At 35.4% G+C, this 15,133-nt stretch overlaps 4 protein-coding genes across 5 annotated transcripts in view; 2 read left to right on the top strand and 2 right to left on the bottom strand.

Annotated features, from left to right (window-relative positions):
• The window catches only part of LOC129806138 (extracellular signal-regulated kinase 7), a 91,185-nt gene extending 83,808 nt beyond the window's left edge, over positions 1–7,377 (bottom strand). Inside the window, exon 1 of one of the 2 annotated variants that reach the window (XM_055854516.1) lies at positions 6,311–7,377. In XM_055854516.1, the coding sequence (XP_055710491.1) occupies positions 6,311–6,397 (87 nt within the window). In that variant the 5' untranslated portion in view covers positions 6,398–7,377. The remainder of the gene's footprint in view (positions 1–6,310) is intronic. The other variant, XM_055854515.1, reaches the window with a different exon arrangement.
• A 22-nt stretch (positions 7,378–7,399) lies between these two features.
• On the top strand, positions 7,400–8,314 carry LOC129806144 (RNA-binding protein pno1). Its single transcript, XM_055854522.1, has 2 exons — positions 7,400–7,714; positions 7,777–8,314. The coding sequence occupies exons 1-2, from the start codon at positions 7,521–7,523 to the stop codon at positions 8,282–8,284; spliced, it is 702 nt and encodes a 233-aa protein (XP_055710497.1). The 5' UTR covers positions 7,400–7,520; the 3' UTR covers positions 8,285–8,314.
• A 1,593-nt stretch (positions 8,315–9,907) lies between these two features.
• On the bottom strand, positions 9,908–13,762 carry LOC129806133 (isopentenyl-diphosphate Delta-isomerase 1-like). Its single transcript, XM_055854505.1, has 3 exons — positions 13,315–13,762; positions 10,549–10,871; positions 9,908–10,388 (listed from the first exon to the last, which is right to left on the bottom strand). The coding sequence occupies exons 1-3, from the start codon at positions 13,585–13,587 to the stop codon at positions 10,262–10,264; spliced, it is 723 nt and encodes a 240-aa protein (XP_055710480.1). The 5' UTR covers positions 13,588–13,762; the 3' UTR covers positions 9,908–10,261.
• A 48-nt stretch (positions 13,763–13,810) lies between these two features.
• On the top strand, positions 13,811–15,049 carry LOC129806132 (syntaxin-16). The gene is made up of 2 exons (XM_055854504.1): positions 13,811–13,999; positions 14,069–15,049. The coding sequence occupies exons 1-2, from the start codon at positions 13,919–13,921 to the stop codon at positions 15,005–15,007; spliced, it is 1,020 nt and encodes a 339-aa protein (XP_055710479.1). The 5' UTR covers positions 13,811–13,918; the 3' UTR covers positions 15,008–15,049.
• Positions 15,050–15,133: the final 84 nt, after the last annotated feature.

The raw sequence follows: 15,133 nt of genomic DNA, 5'->3' as shown, positions 1-15,133 counted from the left end.
CGAAGATCAAACCACTTTGGAGAGCTTATTTTTCAATCGATTTGCTTAAATTTGGATTCTTTGGAAAGGTCTTAAAATTTCCAATCCGACTGCAACGGTCGTAATCGGTAATGAATCGGTTAAGTATCCGTAAATGACCAATCTTTTTTTTTAATATTCTCTTAACTGGAATTCAGAGAATGTATACCAAGTTACCTTCCTGTTTGTCATATTTAAAACGACCTCAAAATTCAATTTACAGTTCAGAGGTGAAACTACCTCACCTTCCTCTAAGTCTCTGTGATAATGAATACGATACGATATTTCTCTCTAACTAAATGGAGTTCAAGATATATTTTAGTCACATAGTGCTTCCTACCTCAATTTTTAATTATCTTATTCAATTTAGTTTTAAATTAAATATTCTATGACTTATTTCTAATTTTAGAACAAAACTTTTACGGAAAAACTTTGCAAAACTTCCTTTAACAATCAACAATTTGAATAGTATTGCTGACGAAGAAAAACTTAAATAGAATACCTTTTTACGTCTTGTACTGCAATTACTGAACTACTAAAAGAAAGGCCAATATATCTTTTTGCCGCGAAAATAGAGAATGAACATGAGATATGTGAATTAAGAGTGTTGAGGCCAAAAACATATATGGAAATTTGAGGAAGATTTATGAAGATTAGCCAGCAATTGCACGCACATTCTTGTTGCTCCCCAAAGTGCCTTTATTTTAGGCTCCACATCACCGAAGAGTCAGAGGCGCCCCAATTGAAGGGGAAACACTTTCCTAGACTTTAGCCACCCACACCTGTTCTCCTGATTTCGCGAGGTCTTGGCGCGGATGGCTTGAGGATATTGACAAGTTCAAGTTCTTTTACCCCATATTTTACTGTTTTTACTCTGTCACGAAGGAAAGGCGAGTTTCTGACAAAGAGGGTGAACGCCTCATTTGAATATCATGCCTTTGGCTGCCTCTATCGAAAGTCTATCGATTAAATAATTAGCCAGAAAAATTTTCAATTGTTTACCAAAATGCAAATGCGTGAAATCGAAAGTTTCGGAGAAAGAAAAATAGGGGAAAGTGACCATGCTTGATAATGTCCAACCTTGATAATAACTAATTTTTTCCTATGTTAATCAATAATTGTGACTCATGGCAATATATTTTAATAGCTAGTCCTAAGCCTCACATTTCCTGAAAAAATTAGGAGCGTAGCCCTTTTTTCCCAATTTTGGGAAGCAAAAATCAGAAATAGACCCAAATCTGTAATTTCGATACATGATATTTCATACGATTTTTCATAGTTAATATTATTTATCAAAAGAAATTTCAATTACAGGTCATTGAGGGTTGACCATGGTTAATATTTCTGGAAAAATCTTTTTCCTAAGAAAGCCTTGTTGTGTAAGTGGTGGAAAATTAATAAATCCTGCCTGTGTCCATGTTTTACAATAAGAAAGAGCCATGCTTGATAATTCACTATCATTGTATCAGATTCTTTCGTCCTCACACCTATTGCAATCATGCGATTTGATCGAATACTAGAATCTAGAAAGAAAAAAACTTAAAGTCAATAAACCAAAAATAATCTGACTCAGTTATGCCGCAGTTGAGTATTTATGGAACAAATTTGCATTATTTTCACATAAGAATATTTTTTCAAGATTGCACAAACGGATTACAGAATGAAAGAATCACATCTCCCATAAGCTCCTACAGCTTATAACTGATTTTTGTGTATCTTTAACATAACCTCACTTTCATATTTTGTTTTTTTTTTAAAAAGAAGTAAGTTCATGAAGATTGTGAAACATTTTGTGATTCAGTTCAAAGTAAGGTGAGTTAATTATTTTATTCATTTTAGCGATAAATACAATATAAAATATATTCTATTTATTTACGCAGAAGATCCAGAAGATGGTGAAAAACAAAGTGAGAAGCGAGAAACGCAACAGTTTGGATGAGACAGTCAATGCAGACTAATCTTCAGGAAATTTCCCAAAACAGAACGAAAACTAGGGACAGGACACTTCTGCAGCCTTTGGAATCCTGATCTTCCGGAAAGTCAGTAGTGGACTTTGAGTTCAATGGTTTCCGGAAGTGGTATCTTACTCAATGAAATCTTACGAAAATCTTACTCAATGAAAACCGCTTGAGATGCTCAACTGCCCCTGAGGGTTTCTCAAAATCTATACTGATGGTCCTGTTCATCCGATAAAGCTTTAATTCTGAGCCAAATCCCTAATTCTGCTACTGTGTAGATTGGATATCTTCAGGGAGTTGTGCGTGCCTCCAAAGAAATTTTTAGAGGATAATCAGGCTTCACAAGGCAACGGTGGAACTTAGGCGGTCTTCCTCTCCACGTTTCTATACTCACTTATTAACTTAAAAATTCATAAAACATTGGAAAATAGAATTGTTTAGTAATATTATTCATCAGATGTTTTATTTTCGTTTATGTCAATTGACATAACCTTCAACTTTCGTGTCCATATTTTAGAGGAATGGTTTCATTTTTGTTGTGAAAATACGTCCTAGAAAAATTGCTTAAAAGTGATTCTTTATTATCTTATCCCATGTGCAAACAAATTAATCAGGTAGATTAGAGTTCTGTCAAAATATTAATGTGTCATTTTTTGTGTCCGGTATAATATTTACAGCGGAAAGTTGGGCTTATATAGGTAGGGAAAATCTCTATACAGGTAGGCATCGGGTCCAACCTTTATAAAAATCGCCACTGTATTTTCATTTTCCTTCTGAGGAAATTAGAAGGATTTCCAGGAATTACTTCAGGTGGGATTATGAACCTATTAAGTGAGACATTTTTTTGTCATAGTGGAAAAAACGCTGCGATTTATGTGGTAGTGAGAAAAAAAATCCAAAACTCGGACATCATTTTACAGTATCAAGCATGGTCACTTTCCCCTATGAGTAAAAAGGGGTTGAAAAAAGAATCATTGATTTTTTTACCACAGACAAAATATAGAGATAAATAAACTCATTCATGGATTTGTCTTCTTAAAATGATTATTGTATAGTAAAAGGGCAGATACCCAAGTAGTTTACATAAACACGTCAGGTAATTGAAAAGAAATATATTACACTTTCGGAAAATATCGTTGTCGTAATGAAATTTAAAGTTTCCTAAAAAAAATTGCCAGAGGTAAATTCACTTACGAAAATTTTACGTCAGTTTCACGTTAATTTTGCCTAAGACCAGTTTTCATTCATATTTTCATCAAAAAATGTTTAAATTTATTTAATGCATCCAATAAAATCTAAATAATATAACGTTTTTTCATTAATCTGCGTATTTCTATAAGGATAAGTGTTCGAATTTCGTATTCCAAACACTGAGAAAAAAAAGAGGGTGCGATTAACATTTTTTCCTCAGAAATTAACCACTTTTTAGGTGTAAAAATATATCAACATTTTTTAATGTTAATTTTACCCCTAATACACCTAAAAAGGGTAATATTTACACCGATTTCGGATCAATACTGCAGGGTAAAATTAACATTTCTGGAATGTTATTTTAACTTTTTCGGATTTCTCTCAGTTAGTGAATGGTACAGAGTAGGGTGTCAATAAGTCCTTACACGAGTTCTTAAAATGTCAATAAGGTGGAGTAAGTACATTTGGCCACTTTAAGGTTTCCTGTGCATGTAATTAAATGCAATGTAATTAAAATTAAATTAAATTTCGCACAAAGATAAACCGTTTCTTCCTAATAATCCAAGAGAATTCCCAAAAATTTTTCGATATTTTAGTGAAAAATGCATTTTATGCAACTATGCATGTTTCAGTACTTTTGGCCACTTTGTAAGCACTTTTGGCCACTTGTTTCCAATAGAATTTAAATAAAATAACAGAAGAAATAGCTCTCGAAAACTTTCACAAATACACAGCACAAGTCCTATTCTTATTTAACACCAATTTTATGTGATTATTACAGTATTTTAAACGACTTTTTGCACATTTTCTATTTGAAACAGTCTGTTTTAAATTATTGATAAGACTAGAGGTGCATCCCGAGTGTGTTTCAGTGGAAGTTTACAATAAAAAGAATGAATAAAATTGTGCGATAAAATGTATTGGCAAATTTGGACTTGAAATATATATATTCGCAATATCTGCTGATATGATTTTGTAGCGCCACCACTTTGAGAACATCAGCGCCCCACATTATCATTATTCGATAAAAAATGTCCTAAATTTACCAAACGGTCAGACGCCAGATCGGCATTACTTAATTATGACCACAGTTGTCATTGACTTTGACCCTTCCTGTTAGTAAACTTTTCTTTCATTTTAATGTTTAAGAACGGTTCTCACCGATCAGACATGGTAGATCGAATCGGTGAAGACTATCCTTAAGTTCTAGAAGTAATAAAGAAAAGCTAACGAACAGGAGGGGTTCAAAGTCACTCACAGGGGACAAAGGTACCTGCACTTACGATACGTTATTACGTTGTCATTACGTAATTATAAAATTAAGGCGCTTGCACCTTTCTAGTAATATGACTAAATTTTTACCAATTTTCTACCAAGTCAATACTTCATGCTGACCACATTATGAATTCATGCCGACCAGTTGTAGTTACAGTTTTAGTTCAGAAAATCCGGAGAACCCATGTATTATTTCAGAGAACGCTCGGGGGAACCCGGGAAAGCTATACATTTTTCAGAGAACCTATGGTAGCCATGCATTTTTGAGGGGAACTTTCTGGGAAATCGAGAAACCCATACATTTTTCAGGGAACTCTCTGAGAACCCGTGAAACCCATGTACTTTTTCAAGGAACCTTCGGGGTACCCGGAGCCATACATATATTTTTCCTATGTATTTTTTCGATGAAGAAATCTCGAAGAATCCATTAAGACAAGATCTATCAATTTTTTTATTCGCAAAAAATAATTTTAAATCACTTAAATTACGTAAAACACCTTCTGGGCATCAAACTGCAAAAAGCTTCTTTTTGATAATTTTTTGTTCCAGTATTCTAAAGACCCGCTTAGTCACTTGGGATTCTAGTTTGCGACAAAATCAACAGGACATGATGAGACTAAGCAGTCAGCATTGTTTTACATCAAATTTCGGTAGAAAACTTGTTTTTTTCGACTCTAACACGGAAAATTACACACTTTTCCCTCTAACAAAAGAAGATTTTTAGCCCTGGGAGTGATTTAAAATGCATATATGTCGGCTATATGGACAAATTCGGATGAAAGGTGATAGCATCTTGTCATTTTTATGGAAAATTTTTGGTTGTCAATTTCCATCCCCTTCAAGACCTTAATTAATCCCTTATTTTTGTTCATTACACATGTTCCTTACAAAATTTCAGCAAAATTCATGAAAAACTTTAAAAATATGATTCTAATTAGCTTAATAAAGTTATTAATTAAATTAATAAAAGATATTTACCTTCACTGATTGAAAATAAATACCCTGGAGCCAAATTTATTGAGTGGAGCTAATAATTATTGCCATCTGAAAATCCCATTTTGATAAAGATTTTAAAGTTCTAACTGTATGAAATTCAAATGGCAATTTTTCATATTGGTTTGGAAATACCTTCAAATAATTTTTTTTAATTTTTTTCCAAAAAAATTATTTTATCAAAGTTTTTCCAGTATGAAAAAGTGGAGCTATGATTATTGCCAGCAGTGTATTTTTTAAAGAACTTTCGGGAACTTCATACATATTTTAGGGAACCTGGGGATCCCATGTATTTTTTCAAGGAACTTTAGTGGAGTCCGAGAAACTCATATATTTTTCAGAGAACCTGGGGAACCCATTTATTTTTTTCAGGAAACTTTGAGTGAAATAGGGGAACCTAAACATTTTTTAGGGATTCCAGGGAACCCATGTATTTTTTAGGGAACCCGGGAACCCGTGAATTTTGCAAGGAACCTGGTGAAGCCATGTATTTTTGAGGGAAATTTGGGGAACTCGGGGAACTCATACATTTTTCAAGGAACTCTCGGGGAGCTTATACATTTTTTAGGGAAACCCATGTATTTTCGAAGGAACTTTCAAGAAAATCGGGAAACCCAGACATTTTCCAGGGAACCGGGAACTTGAACCACTCTAATTTTTTGTGAATCACCCCATGCAATGTACTGCCCAATCTGATGCAGCTATTTCACGCGTAAGTTACTAAAGTAGCAGTAATTTGAGATTTTCGTCAGTAAAGTTGTTTGCGTTGAAAGCAACTTTACTGACCTAAAAGTTACTTTTTCCTGACAAATTTCAAATTTGGTCAAAAAGTGTTACTGAGGGTGGTAAATGCAAGAAAAGGATATTGAACTCACCTTCTTGATTTCGAAGTTCTTGGCTATTCCTTCATCAACTTCCGACATTTTATTGGTCTTATCAATGGATTTTTGCTTTGGGAACATTTCTCACTCTCTCATTCACATTAATTTTCCCAAGAGACTTTTCATGCAATCCACCAAAAAAAAAAATCACCAACCAATTGTCCCCTATTTCAAACTTAGCAACTTCCGTGATTTAGAAACTTCCTGCACGTCTTTCACCATTCATGTAAACTTTCCGAATGATCCTCAATTTGCAGTACGTTATACTTTATTTATTTATTTTTTTCCAACTCCCGCACATAGTATTTTATTTATTTTACGATGTTTTGTTGTTATGATTTGTTAGATCGATTTGGTTTATATTGGGAAAAATTCACCGACAGAGAGACAAATTTCTGACGGCGACACACGGAAAATTCTATATGTGTTCCACACAAAACCCTGAATGAAGAATTTTCCTGGAAAAAGTTCTCGTTAGAAAATTCACTGTTCCCGATGGTGGAAAATCTTCCTGAGTGTCCTGAGTTGAAGTGATAATAGATAGAAAAAATCTTGGCAAAAAAGACAAATAAAAATCTCAGAGCCTACTGCACTTCCTGCACAGAATTCTCTTCACTTTTTCACTGGATTTTTAGTAATTTTCACTATTTATTTTGCTTATTGGAGATCTTTTTTAGCACTTTTCTGGACACCTTTGAATCATCCTGGGTGGAATACGCACATTTGGATTTGTTTATATCAAACAGCACCCTTTTCCGGTCGCCCAGCAACGGGCGCAATACCTCATGGCGAATTACAGCGAACTTCTAAGGGGTGGCCTCTTAACTTAAAAGGCCTCCATTGCATGGCAATTGGCAAACCTTAATATGCAATTTTCTAATGCATTTTTCTCACAGAATTTTACAAGATACAGTAAATCTACTACATTAATCTCTTCCTAGATCTCTGTGGAATAAATCTACACACAATTTGCACAAAGAATTTACTTAATTTTCACGAAATTCAATAAAAAACGAAGCCGAAAAACCGCGAGCCAAAATCTCAGTCAGTTGGCCATCTTGAAACTGACAATTGCATGCGGCGAATTTTTCGCCGCACTGTCATTCCCACGTGCTCGGAAGAAAGAAAACAACTTCTGTATTTTTGCAATTTTCTCAAGATTTTAGTGATTTTCCTCGTGATTTTAAGTACAGAAAATCTCAGGATGGAAGTGGAAGAAGTGAATATCAGCACAGAAGTAAATTTGCCGAAGAAACCCGCCAAGAAAAGGCATCATAGCGATGCAATGGAAGTGGATAAAGTTTCTGGGATTGAAGGGGCTGCTAAATCAGCTGTTTCAGGCAGGAAGCGCCCCAAATCCAATGTAGACCAGAGGAAAATACTCGTCCCTGTGAGAAGGTAACATTCAAATGATTTTTCTCCCCAGGAAATAGATGCTAAAAGCAAGATTGTTTTGCTAGGTTGGGAGCTCTCAAAGAGAACTGGCTGAAGATTGTGAATCCCCTGACGGAAAATCTGAGTCTCCAGGTGAGATTCAATCTCAAGAGTCGTCAGGTGGAAATGCGACTTGGTCCACAGACTCCAGATGTCGCAAATCTGCAAAAAGGTGCAGATTTTGTCAAGGCCTTTGTATACGGATTCGAAGTGGACGATGCTCTGGCTCTCCTGCGTCTCGATGATCTCTTCGTGGAGACATTCGATGTGATGGACGTGAAGACTCTGCGTGGGGATCACAAAAGCAGAGCTATAGGTCGTCTGGCGGGAAAAGGGGGCCGGACAAAGTTCACAATTGAGAATACAACAAAGACGAGAATTGTCCTGGCTGACAGCAAAGTTCACATCCTGGGCAGCTTTCAGAACATCCAATTGGCCAGGAGAGCCATCTGCAATCTCATCATTGGCTCCCCACCAAACAAAGTCTACGGGAATCTGAGATCAGTTGCTGGGAGGATTTCTGAGAGACTTTGAAGTTAAATAAAAATTATTAAAAAAAATAAATTGTTTTCTTTTATGTATTTATTAATTTTTAGAAAATTTGTTATTTAAATTGAAAAGGAAATTGATGAGGAAAATTCTGAATTTCCCAAAAAAAAGTTGTCGATAAGAATTCACATCGAGGGGTCATTCATAAGAGAAAAAGAATGACATAATGGTTCGCGTTTTCAGAAACCACAACGAAACACGAGTGTTTCCGCCGTTTTGTTGTTTTCGTTTAGGAAATTGCATTTCTGGTCAAAATTTCAGCAATTAGATGGTTTTTCGCGTTCCTAGGAACGCTTCCGCATTCTCAGAAATGTTCTAGAATTGTTTTTAAGTCACTGAGGAAGATTTTCGCATTTTTAGATAAGTTTTCGCATTTCCAGAACAATTTGCATTTTCTCACAAAGTTTAAAAGAGAAAAATAATTAATAATAAATTTTCTTAAACAAAAGCGCAAACTATATGTGAGAATTTGAAAATTTTACAGGAAAATATATAGATATGTGTTCTAAGATCCTTGCCAAATTACTAGGAAAAAAGAAATTCAACATAAATGACATAAATTGGCTTTTTTTGCTACGAAAATCTGTGAAAATTCACTTTGGATTTTTTTTTGTCAATTTTCAGAAAATTTATATAAAAATGACAATAAAATAGGAAAATATTTATAGCAAAATAAATTTATGAGTAGTAGAACTGTAGAAGTCTTACGGAACGAAAAACTATTGAAAAAATGCTTTTTTGTTAAGAATATCTGCACTGGCATTTTATGTCAGTTTGGTATTTTACAGATTTTACATGATTTTTTGGCTCGGGTTTTAAAGTGTTAAAATAGTTTCTACATCTACAAACCTTTTCCCATTTCTAGGAAACCTCTAAAAACGTTTTTGAATTGTTTTTACATGATTTACATTTCCTAGCGAAGTTTTCACATTTGTGAGTTTCACGAAACCTATTTCACGTTTTTAGAATAGTTTCTAGAAACCTTTTACATTTCCAGAGAACTTTCCGCGTTTTCTAGAAACGTTCCTGCATCTCCAGAAACGTTTCTAAAAACATTTACGCATTTCTGGATACGTTATTGCTATTTTAGAATTGTTTTTAGAAACGTTTTATTCACTTTTAGAAAATTCCACATTTTTAGAATTATTATAGAATTACTTCTAAAAACATTTTCGCATTTACTACGCAGTTTTTACGTTTCTGAGTTTGTAGAAAGGTTTTTGGGTTTCTAGAATTGTTTTTAAAAACGTTTACGCATCTCCAGAAACGTTTCTAGGAATATTTTCGCTTTTCTAAGTACTTTTCCTCATTTTCAGAATCGTAGAAACATTTACACATTTCTGGATGCGTTATTGCTATTTTAGATTTGTTTTCAAAAACGTTTTTTTTTCACTTCCAAATAATTCCACGTTTTTGTGAAGGTTTTCGTATTTCCAAGCGCAGTTTCCACGTTACTAGCAATACTTCTGAGTTTCTAGAATGGTTTCCACATTTTTAGATTGCTTCTGAAAATATTTTCGTATATACAGAGAACTTTCTGTGCTTAGAAACATATCTGCGTTTCTAGAAATGTTTCGCATGTAAAACTCCTGCGTTTCTACAAGAGTTATCAGTAAGGTGTTTTCGGATTTTTTTTTTGATTTCGCTGAATTTATTGAATTTCCAAAGTATCTTAACATATTTCTTTATTTAAAATAGAACAGTAAAATTAGGATATAAATCTTTTACATTTTTACTGAATGAATCCATAAACCATCAGTTTGTTTTCTAATTCTAAAGCCCCTGTAATTCGATAGACAGATATTTTATATATCTATCACCAATGACTTTAAAGTGTAGTAAATTTAGTTTTGAGCTAGATCTGTGATTATGAGGCCACCGACGTCTTAGAGTTGGCAGCCAACCTACTCCAGAGTAAAACGGTGGAAAACTCCTTCTCTAACAACTTCCCGATGCTTCGAGTTAAAATCTCTGGATTTCATGATCTTTAACTTTGTCCAAGTTTTCAAGATTGTCCCACCAAGTTCTAATAAAATGTTTTTTCAAAAGAAGATTAAACCAAGGCGTTAGCGGCGCAAATTGAATTTCCCTGAAAAACAAGGACAGTTACAAAAAAAAAAACAATCAAATTTATCTCTCAATGTGTCTAATAAATCGATGACTTGATTTAAAGTACTCACGGAAAGATAAAGTGCAAGAAAATAAAATTTATTTGTTCATTTATGGCTGGAAAATCAAGTTTTACTCACTTGTCGAGTTCCTCTTTAGTGATAAAGCGTATCTCGCTGATCTCTGAAGGATTTGGATTCAAATGGAAATCTCCTTGTAAGACGAACATGTAGGCAATCTCATGTTCACCCCAAGTTCCATCTCCAAGATGTTCATAATGAATTCTGGTCATGTAGTGGAAGCTTTCCGGGTCAATCTGATGAACTGGGATGCCCAATTCATAATTGAGCCTCCTCTGGGCTGCCAAACGGACACCAATCTCATTCAACTCATCCCGTTCCTCTTCAATGTTATACAAAGGATGAGAGCAAATGGTATTGGTATACAAATCCGGGTAGGTGAACTACGCAAGAATAACAAATTACAGGGAAAGACAGAATAGATTAAACTTCACATAGACAAATATTACTCATTCCCATTTCTACTAAAAAAGTTTTCCTGGACAAATTTACGAATTTTCCCAAGCAATATCGAGTTTCACAAAGCAATTTTTGTATATTTCAAAGGAATTTTGAGCTTCGCGAAGAAATTTCTGAGTTTCTCGGATTTCACGATGGAATTTTTGGATTTCTTGTAGCAATTTTTGGGTTGCTTTGTAGCTATATTGACTTTTGCTAAATAATTCTTTATGTTTTTGAAGGTAATATCGGATTTTCCGAAGCAATATTTAGGTTTATAAAAGAAACTTCACGCATTTCGAGTTTTTCGAGCCAATTTCTGGTTTCCCAAAGCAATTTTTGGGTTCCTTGCGAAAATTTCACGTTTTGCTAAACAATTTTCGTGTTTTTCGAGAGAATTTCTGGTTTCGCGAAGCAATTTCCGTGTTTCTCGAATTTCGCGGTACAACTTTTAGATTTCTCGAAGCAATTATTTCGTTTCTTGTAGCTATTATTGACTTTTGAGTTTTTATATTTGAGTTTTGTAACTATATTGAGGCAATTTTGGGTTTTGCGAAGCAATATTTCAGTTTATAACAGAAACTTCGCGTATTGCTGAGCATATTTCAAGTTTTTTTTTAGCCAATTTCGGGTTTCGTAAAGCTATTTTCAGATTCCTCTCGAAAATTTCGCATTTTACTAAGCAATTTTCGTGTTTTTCGACGCAATATCCAGTTTCGCGGTTTCGCCAAGTATATTTTCGGTTTCTCTCAGAAATTGCGGATTTTCCTAAGCATTTTTTGTGTTTTTTTTTTATAGCAATTTCGGGTATACGACACAATTTCTGTGTTTCTCGAATTTCGCGATGCAATTTTTGGATTTCTCATAGCAATTTTTGGGTTTCATCTAGATATATCGAGTTTTGCTAAATATTTTTTGTGTTTTTGGAGGCAATTTCGGGTTTTTCTAAGCAATTTTCGTATATTTCGAAGTAATATAGGATTTTCCGAAATAATATTTGGGTTTCTCTCTGAAAATTTTGAGTTTTGTTTAGCAATTTTTAAGTTTTTCGAGCCAATTTCGTGTTTCACGAAGGAATTCTTGAGTTTCTCTCAGAAATTTCGGTTTTTCTAACAATTTTCTTGATTTTGGAGGCAATTTAGGGTTTTTCTAAGCAATTTTCGTATATTTCGAAGCAATACAGAATTTTCTTAAGTAATATTTGGGTTTCTCACTAAAAATTTTCAGTTTTGTTTAGCAATTTTTGAGTTTTTCGAGCCAATTTCGTTTTTCACGAAGGAATTCTTAAGTTTCTCTCTGAAATTTTGAGTTTTTCTAAACAATTTTCTTAGTTTTGGAGGCAATTTCGGATTTCGCTGAGCAATTTTCGTATATTTCGAAGCAATATCGGATTTTCCTAAGTAATATTTGTGTTTCTCACTGAAAAATTTGAGTTTTATTTATTAATTTTTGAGTTTTGCGAGCTAATTTTGTGTTTCCCGAAGCAATTCTTGATTTTCTCGCTGAAATTTCGGTTTTTCTAAACAATTTTCTTGATTTGGGAGGCAATTTCGCGTTTTTCTGAGCATTTTTTCGTATATTTCAAAGCAATATCGGATTTCCCTAAAGTAATATTTGAGTTTTTCACTAAAAATTTTCAGTTTTGTTTAGCAATTTTTGAGTTTTGCGAGCCAATTCCGTGTTTCATGAAGGAATTCTTGAGTTTCTCGCTGAAATTTCGGGTTTATCTAAACAATTTTCTTGATGTTGGAGGCAATTTCGGGTTTTGCTGAGCATTTTTTCGTATATTTCAAAGCAATATCGGATTTCCCTAAGTAATATTTGTGTTTCTCACTGAAAATTTTCAATTTTGTTTAGAAATTTTTGAGTTTTTGAGTCAATTTCCTATTTCACGGAGCAATTCTTAGGTTTCTCTCAGAAATTTCGATTTTTTAAACAATTTTCTTGATTGGAGGCAATTTCGGGTTTTGCTCAGCATTTTTTCCTATATTTCGAAGCAATGGAGGATTTTCCTAAGTAATATTTATGTTTCTTACTGAAAATTTTCAGTTTTGTTTAGCAATTTTTGAGTTTTTCGAGCTAATATTGTGTTTCACAAAGGAATTCTTGAGTTTCTCTCTGAAATTTTGGGTTTTTCTAAACAATTTTCTTGATTTTGGAGGGAATTTCAGCTTTCGCAAAGCAATTTTTGGGTTTCTCACAGCAATTTCTGGTTTCACGAACATAGTTTTGGGTTTATCACCTTTCACAAAGCACTTTTCGGATTGTTCACAACAATTTCAGCTCTAGCGAAGCCCTTTTTTTTGTATTACTTGGGTTTCACGTGTTTCACGTAACGTAATTTTTAGGTTTCTCAGGTTTCACGAAACGTTTCCCAGGTCCTCTTACTTTATATTTGGACCGTTTCTGAAGCAGCATTTGTCCCTGGGTATTAAAGAGGTACACACTGAAGCCCCTGTGAGCCTTAACGTGTCCGCCTTCTACCCGGTGGCAGTCGTATTTGCTGATCGGGCCCAGGGAACGACCGTTATTGTCCACTAGAATGCACTTTTCTTTGTGCATTGCCACTTCCTGGAGCTTCTTAGCCTTGGCTGCATCAATCTTTGCAGCCTGGACACTGAAAGCCCGGAAGGCACAGACGAGATTTTTCGCTCTGAACATCTCAAAGGGAACTGGAAAACTGATCCAAATTTAAGAAATATCGATTATTTTAATAGCTCGGGAAGCAGGAGTGCCGCAGATAAAGGTTCTATGGTTTATTGATGAGCAGAGATAAGGTTTTCTGTGGATTATGATCTCAATAAAATAAAGTTGTTCGCCTTTGAACTTTGATTTCATAATTTGAGATTTTTGGCGGTAACATACATAACCTTACTTTATTTCGCCGCTTTTCGCCACGTGTCTGACGTGAGAGGGAGAAAGAAAACAAACAGGTGTTCAGTGAGTCAAGGAAAAAGTGAAAAATCTTCAAAAGGGAGACAATTTCCCAGCCATGGCTAGTAGAAATCTGACAGAGGTGTTTCTTATAATGAGGAATAATGCCACACAGAGCAAGAACATGTATCCGGATAGCGTAAGTGAGCTTTGTTTACATTTTCCGGGCGTCAATATTGATTTTTCTGGGGATTTCTGGGTTTTCCAGAGGGACTCCGACGCCGAGCCCATGCTCAGGAGGTCACTGAGGGAGAGTGAGGAGGGTCTGGAGATGCAGGGTGATCATGGGGCACCTCCAATTTGGATTGACAAACTCGAGGAGGCACAGTACACAATGTCCAGGATAAAGCCGAAGCTGGAAGAGCTAGGGACTCTCCACATGAAGCATCTGCAGAGACCCACCCTGGATGATCACTGTGAGGAGGAAACACTGATTGAGGATGCAAGTACTGAGATTTCTAAGCTTATAGCTTCAACGCATCGTCATATCCAGTGCATTCGATCGAGTCTGGGCCAGGGAAATCGCCTGGAGCAGAGACTGACGCAGAATGTTGTGGCGTGCTTGTTGCTGCAGCTGCAGGAGATAACTTTTCGCTTCAGGAACAGCCAGAATAGCTACCTGAGGCAGATGGCATCGCGGGAGGAGCGATCGAATGTGTTCTTCGAGACGCAGGACTTCACAACAATTGACCTAGAGGAGCCCCCACGGGAAACAACTGTGGACACCTTTGACAATTTTCTTAAGCCCAAACCAACGAGTTTGCTGGAGGAGACTGATGAGCAGATCGATGAGTATTTTCAGCAGCCGGTGGCTTCAAGGCTCTCCCATCAGCAGCTGCTGCTTTTCGAGGAGGAAAACACGAAGCTCATCGAGAGCCGGGAGCAGGAAGTATCACGAATTGTGAGGTCCATTGTCGATCTGCATGATATCTTCAAGGATCTGGCGGGAATGGTGCAGGAACAGGGAACAATCCTGGACAGGATTGACTACAACGTAGAGACCACTCAATCGCGAGTTTCTGAAGGTCTGCGGCAGCTGCAGCGTGCGGAAATGTACCAAAGGAAGAACCGGAAGATGATGTGCATCCTCATCCTGGCCGGGATTACCCTTTTTATGCTTATTGCTCTGATCTTTACCAAAATCTAAATTTATTTAATCCATTTTAATAAATCTTGTTTCTCCATCGTATCGCCATCTGTGAATGACTAGATCCAATCTTTTTTTTGTCTATCGCTGTCAATGTTTTGGAATAAAAAACCTGCGAAAAATTGA

The sequence above is a fragment of the Phlebotomus papatasi genome, chromosome 3 (genome assembly GCF_024763615.1).
Source record: "Phlebotomus papatasi isolate M1 chromosome 3, Ppap_2.1, whole genome shotgun sequence".
NCBI lineage: Eukaryota > Metazoa > Arthropoda > Insecta > Diptera > Psychodidae > Phlebotomus > Phlebotomus papatasi.
Note: the sequence above shows the minus strand (reverse complement) of the source record. Positions and strands in the feature narration are given on the sequence as shown.